Source organism: Centroberyx gerrardi, chromosome 7 (genome assembly GCF_048128805.1).
Source record: "Centroberyx gerrardi isolate f3 chromosome 7, fCenGer3.hap1.cur.20231027, whole genome shotgun sequence".
NCBI classification, from domain to species: domain Eukaryota; kingdom Metazoa; phylum Chordata; class Actinopteri; order Beryciformes; family Berycidae; genus Centroberyx; species Centroberyx gerrardi.
The window spans coordinates 22,462,771-22,481,979 of NC_136003.1; the positions used below are offsets into that span (position 1 = coordinate 22,462,771).

General features: G+C 40.0%; 1 protein-coding gene across 1 annotated transcript; it reads right to left on the reverse strand.

Moving 5' to 3' along the window:
• Positions 1 to 366: 366 nt before the first annotated feature.
• On the reverse strand, positions 367 to 18,516 carry hs3st2 (heparan sulfate (glucosamine) 3-O-sulfotransferase 2). Its single transcript, XM_071920674.2, has 2 exons — positions 18,005 to 18,516; positions 367 to 985 (listed from the first exon to the last, which is right to left on the reverse strand). The coding sequence occupies exons 1-2, from the start codon at positions 18,514 to 18,516 to the stop codon at positions 367 to 369; spliced, it is 1,131 nt and encodes a 376-aa protein (XP_071776775.1).
• Between the last annotated feature and the right edge of the window lie 693 nt (positions 18,517 to 19,209).

A 19,209-nucleotide genomic window follows, 5' to 3' on the forward strand; every position in this document is an offset into this window, starting at 1 on the left:
TGAAGGCCGTTAATGCTGATTGCCTGTTCATGAATTCATATGGCGATGTCATGTGTGTGCTAAGAAGCCGGGGTTCTTTGTATTTTTTGGCAATTTCTTTTCATTAACGACATGGCAGCGTTTCTTTATTTTTTTATTGGAATGACAAACCCGGCATGATGTTAAACCAGGTGTACGATTATATTGAATGTTTGAGTTGTAGATTACTTCAGATTAATCTTCATAATTTATACATATCTTAATAAGCTTGTCCCTTTAAATATTTTGAGAAGGTATACCCTCACTTATATTTTCATGACTTGGCATGTGCTCTAGATGAGGAGGTAGCCATTTTAAAACACAGCTGTCTGTTTCTGCAAGGCGTTCTCAATCCCACCTGAAGTCCTGTCCCACTGTTTCATAGAATTTGACATTGAAAGGCCTATAAAACTCCCGCAGCTGCTCGATGACCTCCTGGTCGATCTGCACATGAGTCCTGCCCTTGGATTTGCCCAGGCAGCGCGGCTGGCTGCTGCTCTCGGGCTTCTTCAGACAGGGGAAGCCTTTGGTTCGATTAAAGTAGAAGTGCTTGTCTGTGATTATGCGTTTCAGTCCCAAAAAGTCCTGCACTCGGCCCATTTCCCCCGCCGGATCCGTGATCAGCCGCTCGCCGCTCACGAAGTGCAACTGCGAGAGGCGAAAGTACTGCAGCCAGTTCTCCAGGTGCAGGATATACATCCCGATGCGAATGGCGTTCCAGGAAGTGTCGACGAGACCCAAACTTCTGTTCTTAAAGGCCAGCTCCTCGAAAGTAGGGATGTCGGGCTTCTTGGACAGAGTCTGCGTGTAGTCGGAGATGGCTCTTGTGACTGGGTTACGCACCACGATGATTAGCTTGGTCTTGTGGGACATGCTGGAGATCCGCCTCGGTGCCTCTCTGGTGACAAAGTAGCTCGGGGTCTTCTCTAACGTGATTTGGCTGTCTAGTGTCCGCGGCATTAGTCCCCTAGGTAGAGAAACACAGATAAAAACACATACGGTCAAGTCAGCAAGAGTTATTTTTTCCTGACCAGGAACATTTCCAGATGCTTTTTTTTTTTTTTTTCATTTCGTGGGCGACAGCGGTGTTAAGATGTAGAGCTCAGAGGGACGTTGCATCTCGCAAATGTAATCATTAATACATATCACCTGCGTCATAGATGCCAAATATAAAAAATGCACTGGGTCTAAACTGGGTCACTTAAACTGGGTCATTATTATTAACAAGCTTATAGAGAAATGTACATATACTGTACATTAAGGTATGCAGCACTTTTGGGGTCTTAACATGAATAGAGAAATTGTAGGACAAATTCTGAACAAAAGGTTATGGAAAGAGCAATATCACTGAATCTTGATGTTAGAGGAACAAAATTCATTTTGTTAGACAGAAAAAAACAACACATTTTATAGTATTTTAAAGAATTAAGAAGACAGATTGTAGGTCTGTCCTGCAGTATTGGACATAGTATACTGCAAAACTTCCAGCTAACACAAATAAAATAATAATAATTAATTATTAAATAATTGCCTGTCTTTTAGAATGGTAACTGTTCATGCTTCATTGGTGACACAACAGCTTGCACAGCCAAAACATGCATCATCAACATCATCATCATCATCATGCTGCCATGATATTAGCATTGCATCCTGTAGGCAAAGGTTTAACATTTATGCAAACATAAAAATATTTCCCTTTCACAGCACACGTCATTCAGCTTTGGCACCTTGGTTTAATGCCCAGATGAAGTAAAAGCTTGCCTCCAATAAGCTCGTCAACTTGGTTTTCCAGACATACCGTATGCCTGGGCTACTATTCAAAGTACATAGTACATTCATACCATGTTCACTGTACCTTCTAATGGAAAAGCTATTCTGCTGGAGAGCCAGCACAACAGCTTGGCAGCTTGGTAAGAATAAGTCCAGTACAGTGCTATTAAATTGGTCTTTTTGCTTTTATGATTACAGAAGATATAGTACCTGCATTTCTACATTTCACTGCAATTGTGAATCAAATTCTGGATTGCCAGTACTTTACCACACAGACCGGATGATTAAATACCACACTTTCTTTATTATTACTGGGAGAGGGCTTCGATTAAAACCTAACCTTTCTCAAAGCTGTCTTTCTCAAGGTAGGGGTGGTCATAGGTTACCTCTAAAGTCTTGGAAATATTGATCCATTTAGCTTTATTTATGAATCCTGAGTTGCTGGCTTGGGTGCCTCAGGGCCACAGGCAACCATTAATCTTTCATGAGATGGAACAGCAGCTTTACTAGCAAACAACTTTGCTACACACTAAAAAACCTGCTGCCACATTCCAGGTAGTACAGAATCTAAACCGATCATTGGTTATGTCATCAGCCAACTGTATTCTTTTTCTTTCTTGTCAATATCACACATTTTCTCCATCCTTGGAGATGAAGTTATCCATATCGTGCTGATGAGAAGATCCTGTTTATGGTGCTTCAGCTGCAACAAGTCATAGAACAGAAGCATAAAAATAAATGAACAATATGAACACCTACAGTGAAATGTCACAGTCAGTTCTGCTAACAGTGTAGCACATCCACAGCTGGCTGGTGGAAGAGTAGAAAACTGTGAGCAAACCAGACAGAATGTACATCCTTCACTGCAGAAGACAACACGTTTACACACACCAAAACTTTTATATTACTGCGCTTATGACAATACTGTGATTAAGGCACAGTTTCATAACTCAGTCTAATTATGGTACTTCAAATAAAGTAATCATTAGACCACTGTGATAATGATGTGGCGTACTGCAATTTTGGTCACATTAGTGGAGGGTTGTTGGACATGTAAACTCCAAGTGTGTCTGTCCATCAGAGTTTTTACAAGATGCATCATTTGTCAAATTACCTTGAGTTATTGATTTTTGCAGCTATTATCTTTGTTTGCCTCCAGCCTTTATGCCTTGAGTCTCAGCACTGGACAAATTACAAGATTGTTATGTGCAAGCCATACAACATTACTGAAGGGAGTAATGTGCGTGTGTGTAATCAGGCCTAAAGGGGAGCAAGCACTTGTCAATCTATTTTTGCATTAAAACAGAAATATGTACAGAACCTTCTTCTGCTATGCATGCAAAAGGTTTATTGGAGTTAATCACATGATCAAAATAAGGGTAATAATTATATTATTGTGCATGTAAACATTGTAAATGCATATCCAAAGAATATGTTTATTTCTGTTAGCATATATGATGTATTGTTATTAAAGGTATTGTACTAAACATTACATTGTAGATGTTCAGTTGACCTAAATTCAAAATGTTTTTTTAGTACATAAAAGACAGATTGAGTGTGATAGGCACGTAGAAACTCAACTGCAATTTACTCATGATGTCAAAAACTTTTTAAATTTACTCTTTCCACACTCCCCACTTTTTAGCTTTATGGGCAACTTTATGAGCAACTATTTATGGGCAACTTTACTGCTGTGTTGTATCAGCAGAATTACAGAATAACTGTGACAATAGGATATATACATTTGAAAAAGTAGAGCATTCATACTGTGCTTATGGTTTAATGTCAACATGTATTTTGATGCCTGTAATATGTTTGAAGAATGAAATCACCCTCATGTGATCTAGAGTAAAATTATGCTATTATGCTCTATTAAAATCAAAGTCGTTGACTGAAGAATGAATCTGCTGCCTGCAGGTCTCAAACAATTCCTGAGACACTGTCTTACTTCTCCTATGGAAGCACCTCAAGCAGATAACTAGCTCCTACCTCTTACCTTATCATGAAACAATGGCATCTTCAATGGAGTGTGTACATATACTGAAGGGAGTAATATCACAATATGCAATTTATGACAAGACGCAGATGATCAATGTTCCTTGAACCGTATAGGGGAGCAGGCACATGCCAACCTTTTCATGTAAGATTACATGAAAGCAGAAATATTAACATGAACCGTCTTCTGCTGTGCATATCTAACTATAACTATAAACTTGCCCTGTGGCTTGTAAAGCTGATATCTTTACCTGCCCTTTTTGCTTTATATGTTTCACTTGTAGTTGCCAGTTGTCCATCCAAAAGGACGTTCAATCCGCTGAAACGACGGCCAAGAAAAACAAGGTGCAATCCAATTATCAAAGCATTTTTTATTTTTTATTTTGTTTGAAAATTGCACCTGGTCTATTTATTTTTCAACACAAGGGACGCTTTCATGTCCGTAGGGGGGCGGCCTGCACTGATAAGTTCCAGGTCACCTGTGTTGAGGTGCTGTTAATGAGGAACGCTGTGGGGAGCCAGTAAAATCTATGAAACATTTTTGATCTAGCATTTTATATTTAGGGCCCATGTTCAGAATTTGTCCTGTTATCATAAAATGAGCGTCCAAATATGAGTCTCTGGCTCTGGAACTGCAGATTTGATGTTCTACCGGATCTGTGCCTGCTGCAACTAAACAACAACAACAACAACAACAACAACAACAGAAAAGCTGGAATTAACCTTTATTGGGTGTGTGTGCCTTTTAAATAATGCAACAAACAGACATGTGATACCAGAGGCAGAACTAACCTGAACTGAACTAACCACCATATCTTTTCTTTTTTCTTGTCACTTTTTTTTTTTTGCTCCTGAGAAACTATCTGCACTCCACACTGTCCTGTGTCACAGCACTTTGGGTCTTTTCCGCAGTATAGCTTCAGGTGTGCTTTAACTCAAGCTGTTCAGTTCGCTTTCAGAAATAATGATTTGCAATTAGAAGAAGTACAAGATTTGAATTCCAGTGGGATTACTCAAAGCGTAATCCTTGATCTTGCCTCTAACCTCTACATCTTTATACAGTTAGTATGCACTGTGCCTGCTCCCTACCGACATCAGTGGCAACAGACTTTGAAATGAACTTTAACACGAACATCTTGCTGAGGTCCTCATCAATAACATATGTGGACAGACACACACACACATACACACACACACGCACGCACACACACACACACACACACACAAACACACCTTGATTAAGTGGCATTTGAATGAAGTATGCTTGTAAAAGGTTGATTGATTACCACCTTCTCAGTCGGAGCCGAAACTAAATTCATTGGGGTAATTTACAGTGCAGAGCGGAGTCTTCTTCGCTGGTATTGGTGAAACTTAAGTCAGGATGCATTACAGGCTTGGCTGTGACATTTTAATCACTCTGGGAAAATGAACTGAGGTGCGGAAGATCAGCCCAATATTGCAAATGTGTCCTGTTCCAGGTAAAAGAAAAGAACGAGGTTGGAAAGTAATTACTGATGGATGCTTCAGTGCAATACTCAATGCCATTACCGGCACACTTTATAGAAAAATAAATAGGTAATTTAATTTAATTCATAACTCAATTATCTAGACTTAATAATATTTAATTATGGTGGCAAAATGCTGGCTGCAATAACAACTTTCATCATACTTGGTATTTTACGTTTAGTAATGTATTCTTTATTTATTTATTTATTTTTTACAGCATTAATGTGATTTATACAGTTGTTACACCTACACCTCTTACAAAGGCTGTTTTTACTGATAAAACATTTAGCATCTAACAAAGTGATTTTTTAAATTTCTTTAAGGAAATGTATTTCATTTGTTATTACTATTGGATTTCATTTAATATATTTAGCCATTCTAAGAAACACTTGGTACATGATAAGATAACGCCTCCCAAGTATCCTGCATCTTAACGTTTCTATAAAGTAATTTGTCATTCCGATTACAGGTGACGGTCCTGACTTTTCAGAGAAGGATCTATGTTGTTATTTTTATTCTTATCAATATTATTAATTAATTCCCAAGTATTAGTTTCTTTCTGGTAGTGACCTGTTACAACCCGCCAGCATATAATAAAGTAACTGTCATGTTGTTTCAAGTTATGCATCTTGTGCCATGTAGCAGACTACAGCAGCAGTTTCTCATAGAAAGCCAAAAACACATTGTTGTAACTTAACCAAGTACTGAAACCTAATAGAGAAAGACAGAGTCATTTGGTCAAACTGAGAGGATGTGAGTGGCTGCATTACACTGAAATTTTGGTCAAGTGTGGTTTTCCTTTTGTTAAGATTTTTGCGATGTAGGAAAAAAAAAGGTCAGCTAAGGTCAACAGTGGAAAGCATGGCAGTCGCTGCCATTCATTAATGAGGTGCAGTGCAGTGAAAACTAGTCTACATATTGCAGTGACCCTGGAAGGTTTAGGGCCAGGATTTCTCCCTGCTGCAGTGGAAGCATCGCTACTCGCTGCTCAGGGAGCTTGGGGTCCTGTTTGCACTTGGACGCTATACAGTATCATTATGGAGGAAGATGCCACAAACATGGATGTCTTCATTTGAAAGTACCAAGTTTCACTCATTAAACCCTGATACACCATTCTCATGCAGTGTGCATTTCCAGAGGGAAATGCACTGTACGCTTTTCACAGTAGCTGAGTCAATGCAGGTCACCAGTCTGGCTGTTATTGCTTGGCCAATCAAGAGGAAAACTCAATACAACACCAATATTGCTATTTATTTCTGTGAGAATAAAGTATGTACAGTATATTTAAAGTATGTAAAGCAACTGATTAGGAAGGAATAAAATACATTGCTCTGAATGAATTGACAGCATTATGTTTCATTGGTAATTACTTTATTATTAATTGCAACATGTTACCTTCTCCAATGTGTAGCTGTTCATGCCTGTAAATATTGATTTAACTCTTTTACATATTACCAGGTAATACCTACAAATTAGCCTGTTGTTACTGAGGCAGATTTGTTACCATTGTGTTTTTAAAAGCACTGTAAGTCAAACGATCGTGTTACATAAACAATATGTGATGCTGCACATGAATGAAAAAACTGATGAATTGCTTCAATTAAAGCAGAAAGCCAAGAAAATCAACTGAAATACCATGAAACAGTGAACTGTTCAGGCCCACACAAATGTGTCTTGTTGAGCAACTTAAAACTTCTCAACAGCAACGCAGGTTTATCAGGGATGCAGACCATCACAACAAGTAAAGGTCAGCTTTGAATCATCTGCTCCTGCACAATCAATGGACTGAGAATTTACTCCTGTCATTCCACTGCTGTTTGAAATTGAATGGGAGTCAATTTCCTGAGGAAACATCTGCAGAATTGCATACAAAAACGTTCTTAAGTAGCAGGTCTAAGCATGTGTACCTCATTATGTGGACTCAGACTGGCACAATATTATTTTTCTATAATGTTATCAACATTGTTTCTGTTTGATATGCAATAAAGCACTTTTGAATGTGTGATTATCGCTGGCAACTAACCGGTGTTGTATTCACATCCTCTCCCCTGTCAGCCTTAATTATTAAAGGGACTGTGGTGACACTATTACTAATAAAGGAGTTTTATGAGTTGGAGGATTTCAGGCAAGCACCGATCTGATTGGGATTTAATTTAGAAACCATCAATCACAGTGGGGAGTGTGTCTGCAGGGGCAGGCGGAGAGATTTAGAGAATGGCCTCCACCTCCCACCGGACAACAAATGTTTGTCATTACAAGGACTAATAATGAACCCAGCCCATTAAACAATACGTAGCTTCACAGGCTGACCAGGGAGCAGCCCAGATCACAGTGTCCATAACATATTGTGTTTGTCTGGTCTCTAGAGTAATTTAACAACAGAACAGTTACACAGTAAATTAAGAGAAAAAGTCTCTTGGGCTCTCATTGCTATCACATTATCAGAATAAACCGGCAAGTAGAGTGAGGATGCTCAGAGACCTGGGAGCATACAGATTGTGTAGGAGCAATTAAAAAAATAAAAATAAAACAAAGGCTTATCAAACATCTCACATAAATAACAACACTGAAAGAAAAGTGGAAGCAGTGCTACCAAATGTTAAAAAAGTGTAACAGGAACAAGAAAGGGAAAGAATTGCTAAAAGTAAATTAATTAAACAAAAACAAACAGGCTAAGGTGCATAGCACGTAGCTGCGCCCTGGTGGGTTTGAATCCAGCTTCATTAAATGATTGTTTGAGTTGTTCAAGTTGACCACTTTTCTGCGGTTCTATTTTGTTGAGAGCCTGTTACAGCAGCTTCGGGTTGCTGGCTGATGTTAAATAGTTTGGACACATTATTAAATAGATTTCCAACTGGGGATACAAGTATTAGATTTTTGTCTCATTAGCATTTAAACTACATATGTGGGAAACGTAACACCTATACATTCATAACAGTCGACATCTTTATACAAATGTCAAGCTCTGAAGTCTGAGATGTAAATTATCTTTTTTTTTTTTCCCCATTTTGCTTAAATCGTTTTATTAAACATTTAAATGTCATAAAACCAATTCCAAAGCATTCCAGGCCTGGGATAGCAGTGAAGTCCTTAGTCATGAAGCAAGCTCCGAACAGGTTTCATTTGGTCACGTTTTTAGTACTCGAGCCGAGCTCTCAAGAAAAGTCGTGTTCGTTAATTAGTTTGTTAGTTAATTCAGTCGTGTGTGATACTTTTCAAGGCGCATCACTTAGTAGCATTACGGTAAGGAATTTACTCTCTCTGCAAACCAGTAGATTTGAATAGCATAACCCTTCTATTCATTCTAGCTCTGTGGTGTGTGCTCAGAGTGAGACTTGTTGAGGCGCATTGTTTACAATCATCATGGTAGGGGGATGGTGCAAGCTAATAACCAACAAGACTAACAGTCCCGCGACGTTGAATTTTGTGGAAGCGTCTCACTCCGGTCTCCCGCTTGAGAGACTGTAGTCTAACTTCCTGCCATGTGACACAAAGTGGTGAACAGAGCGAGCGACCGACTGAGTAACTAAACCCCAAACCAGAATCTGTGGTGAAGCCTGACGCCTATAAGTAGGGTACCGCACCGGTCATCTGCTATTGGCTGATCTTTGTGGCAGGTGATGTCACCACCTGTTGTACTCTATGGAAGGTGACGTCACCTGGCACAAAGACCGGCCAATAGCAGATGGCCAGTGCAGTACCCTACAGATTTGGGTGGGGTTTAGTTATTTTTTAAACTTTTTGTAACTTTTCAAACTTATTTTGGCCTTCTGTGGCCATAATGTTGCAGTCAAAAAACGAAAATGTATATATTTTCTAACTGCACATTGATCTGATTTAGAGTTTATAAAGACGGCTTCATTGAGTTGTTGTGATCAAAGCTAATGCTAGCTAGGTAATCGGAAAATTAAAATGAGGGACATTAGAGATCCAGTTTAATTCGGTTTAGTTTGCAATTACAGTAACGTTAAATTCTATACAACTCTGATCAGTGGGTAACTTACACGTTACAGAGCAAGTTATCCTCAGATATTATGAAGCTAAATGGCACTGACTGTGAAAATACAGATCTTTGCAGGCTCATTCATGCCTCTTCAGGTGGTGGAATCCTGAAACACAGCGGACATCGACCAGCAGTATCAGGGAACAGCAACAACGACAGGATGCCAAGCAACAGCAATATATTGGCTTTAAATATCAAGTGAAGATTTCATCGTTGACTGTTGTGCGTTTGATAATAATAAAGATGCACTGACTCTATGATGCAACTATTTGTCATCTTAAGACAGAATCTGAAGATCTGGCTTGTGCATAATTCAGAGTTGTTTGTTGCTTGTAACTTACAGCAGCATGCTGCAACATTTTTATTAGCAACAGAAAAACTACCTCTTTTGTGAAAGCATATCTTTTGGACAATCTTTTCTAAGATAGAGAATGGAAGTTAATTTTAAGACTACTGGAGGGGGCACCAAAAATATGTTATACATATATATATATATATATATATGTGTGTGTGTTGTATTTGAATAAACAACAACAACAACAACTCTGTCTAGAGTCAGCTACTTGTCAGCTACTTGTTTTGTGACTTAATGATGTCATATTTTGGCAATGTTTTTCTATGGCAGGTAGTGATAATTAGTCTAAATCACAGGGGGGCGCCAATTCGCCAAAAGGCCAAAGGTACATAGTCCAGGTTTGACACTGAAAGCTGTGAAAATTGGCAATTATCATGCAGGCTTGTATAAAATGATCTAGGCTATAAATGCCATCTCATTAAGAGGGAAATTGCCTGAAATTATATTAACTACTGTTAAACCCCCGGGGAAGAATGACAAGAGCACAGAAGCATATAAGTTGTTGGAAATGCTTCGCAGTATAATTTTCACTAAATTTTCCATCAAACTGTGAGACAAACCTACATTATAAATGGATAAATGTTACCAAAATAATATAAATGGACAGATGTAGCCACAATAATAGCCTAAACCAGTTCTTATGCTACATAGCCCACTGGCAGACGCAATGATTTTGATAGTCTGCTTGCTAGAACGATATGCTAATCTGATACTCATGTCTAAAATTATAATTATTTTACCATCCGAGAAATTACAAATCTCACATGTAAGTAGTTCTTTAAATCCTAAATCACAAATGAAGATGCTGTTATCAGATGTCAGAAGATGCGATGCTATAGTGATGACAGTGCTAAGGATAAGCTAGGTGTTTTGTTGCCATGCCTATAGGCTATATGTTCTGTCAATGCCCAAGACTGTACACAATAAAATGCTGTCAGCATCTGTGCTTCTAATAAGATTCTTTCCTCAAAACAAGCATGCAAATAATCCTGTGAAATCAAACATTGATGCCGCAGGTGTTAAAAAAACTGTTGCTAAGACTAAAAAAAACAAGCCCAGGCTGATTTCCTAAGTGGCCATTTAAAGTCAACGTTAAAGTCAACCTGTCATGTTCCCCATTCTGCTCCCCATTACAGAATGCCTGCAGCTTATACACATACACCAAATATGGATACTGCCTGAGCATATAGAAAGTGCTAGAACATCAATTCTGAAAATCTCTTTGTCAATGAATCTATACTTTTAGAGGCTAAACTTGGGGAAATCATGGTTTAGACTATTTGTTGCTATTATTGTTGTGAAAAGCCATTAGAAAGCATAGATTTGTTCCCTGCAGTCCAAACCCATTAACAGGTTGTATTACACAGGTCGACTGCAGAGAAAATGTTCTTCTGCTCTGTGATTCTCATAAAGCCTGTGCCACTGCGCTCCCTAAAAATTGCATCTTCCGCCCTCCCGATATCACAGAATAGATCCAGTCTCCACTGGTAAGAGTGCTGCATTATTAAAGTATCACTCACTCAGATTTCTGCTGTGATGACGTCCAATCATCAATCACCAGCAACAGGGGCTTGCCTCCTTAAAAGCCCATTAAGAGTTAAAAGAGCAGTCCAGACAAATACAGCAATATTGCGGCCAGGTCAGCTAGGTGGGAAACAGAGGTAAATAACATTTCAGTATCCCGAGAATGAAGCATCTCTCACTCTAATTCAATTCAAGACAAATTTGTTGGCTAAATCTGCCTTTAACAGACTGGCTGAGGTGAACGTCTTGTAGTAGGGGATTTATTTGACATCAGGCCTGTCCTCGGGGGACATATCAGAATCAAAACATATTTGTACCAGCGCGATGCAATTCTGCTATGCCGTGAAAAGCTAGATAAAACGCCTGACCTTGAACCACACACACATTTTCCGATGCCATTATGACTAGGCTCTTGTTTTCCCCGGAAATAACAATGATTCATGTTTTGGTCTGCAGAGGGAAATGAGTGACAATTGCTCTTCTTGAGCAATAACACGTCGAATTGAGCTGAGCTACGAGCTGTCACTGTGTCATGTGGCATGGGAAAGTATCCAAGAATACCAAAATGAAGACACTCCAACAGACAGCAGTGCCTCTGAAATCCTTGCCTGGAAAGCTGCACTTTCTCAGATGAGGAAGTCTGTTAATCGCTTACATTTTGTAGATGAATTTCCCTGCTGTTGGGCTGCAGGTTTCAGCTGAGGATCACCTAAAACCAAAGGCTTTTTGCAATGTTGCAGGGAAGAGTAGAAACACAGACAATGTATAATAAGAGTATCATCTGTATGACAGCTGAAATGAAAATGTCTTATATTATTATAATGCACATGAAAGGGCCTTTTAATAGTAGCTGTCATATCGAAGCTGATATTGTGAATGACAGTCTTGAGCAGTGATGGACAGATTGGACAGACGCTGCACACCTTAAATCACACTCCACATCCATTCCTCAGCTATATGTGCAGTTGTATAGCATACATCCCAGCAACTAAACTGATATTAACAGAGATTTGGGGAATCAATCTTAACTTAAGAGGTAAAGTACAGGAGCTCTTGGATGATTGGACGTTCTTTCTGGGTTTACACTGGCCTCTAGGAACATTACAGTCAAGGATATTTATAAAACGAGAGTGGGCAGTCCACACACCTTTAGCGTTTTTTATTCTTTATTTAGACGGTGGGATAGTACAGAAGCAGACAGAGTCGGGGAGACCCAGGAGAGAAAGTTGTGGCAGGATTTGATCCCAGGCCAGCGGGGACACACAAGTTTCCCGAGGTGGGAGAGTTAACAAGCTGACAATCTCTGAGCAGGAGCTGAGGATTTCTAACTGGGGGATACTTCCAGGATCACACTGCTTCCAAACAGATGTAGGAGTTACAGTTATTTTGATAGCATTACATGTTGCAAATCTTTTGTCTGATTTAATTTCCCCTATTTTCAAGACACATCATATAACAAATCAGACAGCTGTCACTGTTACTAGAGCTACAATGATTTGCTTGACATAATGAAATGTATTTTGCAGGCACAGCAGATAACTGTGAGAATTAACACTTGAATTTACAACTTATTTGGCCATTAGTGTTAATGTGCCAGTAAAGTGCCTCATTGTTATCATTCCAAAATGTATCAGTTATTGCTTAAACAAACAAAACAATTTAAAGGCAACTCATTTTATGCTTAAGAACAAATATTAACAATTACATTTACGATTCTCTCTACTTGAATGGTAATCTTTGTGGCACACTATAATGCAAAGTTGTGAGTCTTTGATGCTGATTTTTTTATGACCCTACTTTAGCTATTTGTTGTGTTTGTTACAGGTTTATTACACCATGTATCAGATGACTTATAATACATGTAGGGACTATACAGAGTATTTGACTTTCACCACCATCAACGCTGCCAGACTGATTTGGGACTATTGGTTTTTCAATTTCAAATCGAATGTTACAGTTTTAATATGTGATTGGCTATACAGTGTGTAGCTGATTATATTGCCACAGTGCAGCTTTCCCTTCGGATGGCCCAAACAGTTTGAAACGCACAATGACTCCGGTCTGCAGGGAAACCACAACACGAGTTTTGTCTCAACCTGCCAGAGGATCTATTCCCTGACTGATTCTATAGGGGAAAAAAACACCATCTCTCAGCATTTTGGACAGATCTCTTTGGGGGGAAATTTCTCAAAATGAGTTGTTTTGTAATTAATGTTAACCACCACATGTCTCCGAGCTGCATTGGAACGAAGACAGCTCATTAATAATGGAGAGTTAAGCCTGACCATCTCTCACTGTATAATGTGCAGTTTTCTGTGTTAAATGAGAACCATCTAACTTTCTGTCCTCATCAACCTTTCTGATGATACTGTTCCAGAGCTCCCTGCCTCCCCGAGCCAATTAATGGTGGACCAGGAGAATATTCGTAGCTGCAGCCTCTCATACAATTTCAACACTTCTCAGGGAATCTACTGGAAGTGCTTCTGACTCCTGTAAAATCAATAGAGCTGAGATGCCCTTTTAAGTCTTGATGGTGTATAGCGATGTGCTTTTGTTTGATCTTTATGATTCTGTGGAGAATGGAAAAAGTGCAGAGAGAAGTGCAAGGAAATTGGTGGCAGTGAGACGTCTGCTTTATCAGCCCCTATATAGTTATGTGAATACCCTCGCACAATATAAATGAGGCCACGTGTGTGTGTGAGTGTGTGTGTGTGTGTTCTGTTCAGGCGGCACGGTAATGAACACTGCACCATTTCTCTTCTTTGCCACACTGCTCTGTCACAGGCAAAAGGTAATAGGACAGACTGCGCAGTACAATTGACCATTAAACTAAGCTCGATAAGAGTTAATTCAGTGACATAGTTTGCATATAGTATGTTTCAATCTGAGGTTTCCAACAGAAGAGCATTCACATTATTGAGAGTGAGTTAGAGACAAATGCTGGATCACTGGAGCCTTTTATAAAAGATTTGACTTAATGTATCTTTGTCACAGATAGACAGATAGATAGATAGATAGATAGATAGATAGATAGATAGATAGACAGATAGATAGATAGATAGATAGATAGATAGATAGATAGATATAAAGATAGACAGATAGATAGATAGATAGATAGATAGATAGATAGATAGATAAGCCAATTGATAACTTGGGCTGCAGCAGCAAAAAAGACATAGTATGCACAGATATAAGATGTTACTTGCTATGAAGACAGAATTTGACAGTCGATCAAAACAGATGGACAGCAGATGTGACACGCAGCCTACAACCTAAACATTGCAGCAGATTATCACTGAACCTACTGAGGGCCAGTCTAACACAATGAATGTCATTCAGTCGCTCGGCAGGTTGAAAATCCATTGCTACTACCTGAATTAAAGCAGTTTTGGAGTCCAGGGTCACGTTTTGGTCTTTATCTTGAAGATACGAACTGTCAGCCTGTCCATATTGAAAATCCAAAAGTGAAAGTGATGTGTGCAATATTCACACCATGTCATTTTCCATGAGTGACATCATATCAGCGTGGGACCTTATCTGTCCTTAAATCTGGAGTGACATGGAAGAAAAAAATCAAACTCCACTCCACAAGCCCAACAGTCTATTTGCCCAAGCATTGGCCTTTTACTTGTTGTAATGGCTTCACTAGGCTTCATTAAGCTGGTAAATTTATGTGATAGAAGGTTGTTGATGTAGGGATTGGACTAGTAGTTGGGACGAGATGATCCTGTCTGGTCTGGACTTGTGCATGCTGGATCAGTGTGTTGTGTTCAGCTGTAGTTCTGATGCTGAGCTAGTTGGTTATGTGGTTCATTTCTGCTGCTCTGGTGTGTTATGTTGTGTTGAAACTTGCTAATGTATTTCTGTGACAGCTCATAAATATACCATGTGAAAATGACTCTCCATTGCATTGTGTCTACATTTGGCCTTGCATGTGCATGTGTTTCCATAAATTTCAGAACACTCGCATTCAGTAATCAACCCTTTCACCACCGGGAAGCAACGCTGCTAAGAATGTTAAATGCCTTAATGTACTGAGGTGGTATTTAACAGGCTGTCCAGCTAGCTTTGGTAAGTAAGACAGTAACACTTGTCTGTGAATGAAACTAACTCTAAATCAATTTAATTTGTCCAATATACACAACAGTAAAGACCATCTGCCTATAAAATAAAACAGGCCCTTAGGCAGTTTTACTTCACAATGATTACAAAAGCAATGGTTTCAAGATTCCTTCCTGCACATGACAATAAAATGACATTACAATGCAAATCTTAATAACCAAGTATATTACATGAGATTAAAAACAGAAATTAAAGCATTTAAAAGACAACAGATTTAATTATGTACATTAATGAATGGGCAAATATGGGCTATGTGACTTTGGAGCAGGGAATGTTGGAGTGTTTGTATCTATCTTTAATGTTATAGCCTCAGGTCACCAGTTTGAAGCTAAAAGGACTGATGTGTGTGTGTGTGTGTGTGTGTGTGTGTGTGTGTGCGCGCGCGTGTGGTAATTGAGTGAAGATAAATTTAATTGTCTCAGCTTTTAAAAATAAGACTCAGTCTATGGCTGTAAAAGGTTTGTTTACATCTGTAATCTTTTAATCTTTTTAATCACAAAAGTAAAACTACTCATATTTTCAGCAACAATTAGTAAAGAAAGTTCAGAAGAAATGTATTTTCCATCGATAAGCCAAATTATTAAATATAGCCCTTAGGAATATATCCAAACTTTGTATTTTAAGGACTGATTCATTACAGAGATATGTTTTCAGCACTATGGCACTTTGGAGACGAGACGGTTCGGTTGTGCTGGTCTAAAATCAGTTCTTAGAAACAAGTGGGGTGGTGATCTTAATTATGGCCTACTGCTTAGATGTGTGTGTGTGTGTGTGTGTGTGTGTGTGTGTGTGTGTGTGGTCATAATACTGTTGGTGCACTAGGCCAATTCATTAAAGACGCCCCTTGATGACATCCCCCACTGTAACTGAATTGTGATTAAAAATTGCCACAGTACATGTTTGAAACAACAGAAATATTGGCCTAATTAACATAAAAAATAAATGCGTATCACATTTAAACCAGTCAAAAGGGAGCATTTTGCCTAAATCGAGCAACTTCGGAGAAGGACAGTTTACATTATTCAACCTTAACACAAAACGTCTTGGAAACTGACGAACATTACATTAAATGAGTAATATATGTCGAATTTTACAAATGAACGTGTACAATCAAGTCATTATTACTTATTAAAAAGGTGAAAACTCAGGCTGCTGAGAGTTTGACAGTTGCAAGCCAAGGTAAAATAAAAAAAAAACTTTCTAGCTTGTGTGCCTGAAGATTTTCGAGCGAAACCTCAGCTGAGGCATGATGGGCAGGTCCTCGTATACATGAGAATTAGCTGCAGCCTCTGGTGTTCGCTCCTGCAGTGCAGCCCGAGGACAAATTTCATCACTTCTTCCCTGTTCTTGGAAGCGTCCCTCTGTGCCTTACCCACACCGCCTCCGTGTGAGTGGAGAGCCTGTGGGCAGCTCCACCAGTCAGAAGTCTGGTAACACTAGCATCAAGTCTGTAGTCAGCTCCACCAATCAGACGTAAAGTATTATCATGAGAGTCAACTCAGCTCAGGTGGCTTGGTTCAAGACAGTGGTGTGGCTGTGAATCATGAGCCTCTGCCCAATGTAAAACTTTTATTTGCAGCCCCAAACACAATTTTTGCCTACTCAATGTGGCAGTTCTCCCAACTTCACACAGTTTTATGGTGAGTGGAACCTGGAAATGGTCTTTTACAAACATTACAATTATGTTTATTATGTAGAGTAACGCTGCTACGTAGGTCGATTTTATGCTTCAAAACAATTCAATATGTTGGGAAACAAAATACAGAGAAAAATGTGTCACGACTCAGCCGGCTGTTATGTCTTTAGATCACATTCAACAGGAGCCATGTAGATCCAAACCTAAGCAAACACTCAGAGATAGAGAGGGGGGGGTGGAGGGGTTTTTGATGCTCTAGGCTGCTTTTTTCATAGGTGGGTGAAGGCTGGTTACACCTTGTAAACTCCTTTGCCTTCACCAACTGACGGAAAAAAAACTATATTTCATGCCCAGGCGCAGCTTGTTTGAAGGCAGTTGGCAAGCTAGAGGCTGCCTGTATCATCTATGCTGTTGGCTGTGACTGTGTATGTGTGTGTGTGTGTGTGTGTGTGTGTGTGTGAAGTGATTCTACATCAGCATCATGGAGCTGTCTTGTCAGCACTGTGGAGTTTTCCTGACAGCTAACAACAGGCCCTCGATCAAGGAAAAAAAGTAGAATCAAACTTGTGATCTTAGTTGTGGCCTGCTGCCTTGGTGTGTGTGTGTGTGTGTGTGTGTGTGTGTGTATATGTGTATTTGTATGTATAGTTCTCTGTCTGTCTGCCTGTGTGTGCAGTGATGACCCCCACTGTAACAGACAGGCTGCCTCTGGATGTGTGTGGTATGGATATGATCAGTTACTCACCCTAAAGGCAAATGTACCACTTATATTGCGTTATAGGCTATTTAGTTAGAAATGGATGTGACTGAGTACTGACCCAGGCTGTGACCTGGCACCCAACGAGTATCAAACAGAAAATCTGGCATGAAAACATCTGCAACAGGAGACCAAATATTGCAAGAGTCCCCCGGCAGCAGAACACTGAAGTGACTGCAGCGCACCGGCTGATAGGAAGTGAAGGCGGTGCGGGATTTACGCCCAACACACACAACAGTAACACATGCATCTGTCTCCGAAAAAAACACCAAAGAAATGAACAGGGGAAATATGACTATTTGTTTCTCTTTTCCTCACCTGTACCAGTCGAGGCCCCTGTCATAGTTTCTGTCGAAAAAGTGGGGCTCCGTTCCGAGCGCGCGCACATCTGGATGTATCCGGATGAACTCCAGCACCGCCCGGGTCCCCCCCTTCTTCACACCGACAATTAACGCGTTGGGCAGCTTCTTATTCCCGTATCTCTGCGCAACGCTCATGTTTTTCAACTTCAGCTCGGTGGAGTGACTGTCCGACGAGGCAGGGCTTCTACTTTGCTCGCGGTAGTCGCTCGGTCCTCGCCGGGCAGCGGACTCCTCCAGCGCGGACCTGGCATCCAGCGAGGCGCAATCGTCCAGTTTCCCAAGAAGTTTCTTGCCTCCTGCGTTCTTGTTCGGCGGGCACCTTTTCCCGTCGTAACCCTGTTTTGTCATGATTGTGCTGCGACAGAAAATAATACTATAGCATAAATAGGTGCAGGAGAGTGAAACTGTGAATATGAAGGCAAATCTTGCGCTGAATCTGTTTGTAGATGAGAGGAACCTATGTGCCATGTCTCCATGGGTTCAAAGTGCTGCATGATTTTCCATCTGAGTCTTCCTCCTCTCCTGGTCTGCGGTTGGAGTCTGGCAATATAGATTCCCAAGTCAGACAGAGAGGCATATGAGGATAGGATGGTTTCTCGAAGGCATCAACTGCGCGTAAGTCGCATTACTTCTTTTTATAGGCTACTGAACTGGAGAGGAAAACTTGGAACAGACTATAATTATGGCCAAAGGTTGCCTCGGGGAAAAAAATGGCTCAGTCCCCTATAACCAAGTTTTTTTTTTTTTTAAAGTAGTTTGAGCGATGCAAGTGAGTCATTTGGATCAATTAAGCTCCTGATGGTCCTGTCTCAAAACGATCCCCCACGGGAATCTGACGCCCACCTCGGTCCTCCTCTGCCTTGTATGTCGGTTGTGTGCAGACTGGAGAGGGAAAAGGAAAAGTCCACCGTGTCCTCGGCGTCCCTTCAAACTCTCATCAGTCCGATTGTTCTGCTCTCCTCCGCGGGGATTTCGATGCTCAGCCCACGTTTCGCTTTTATAATAAAGTTGTGAAGAAATGCAGTTACGGCTGGAACCGGCTATAAATATTTAATCAAACTTCTGACGTCATTCATATGATCATAATTCTCCATGCGTTTTACCTTTTAAAGGAACATCCTGAATACATTTAGGTATCATCATATTTGGAGGTTTTAGACG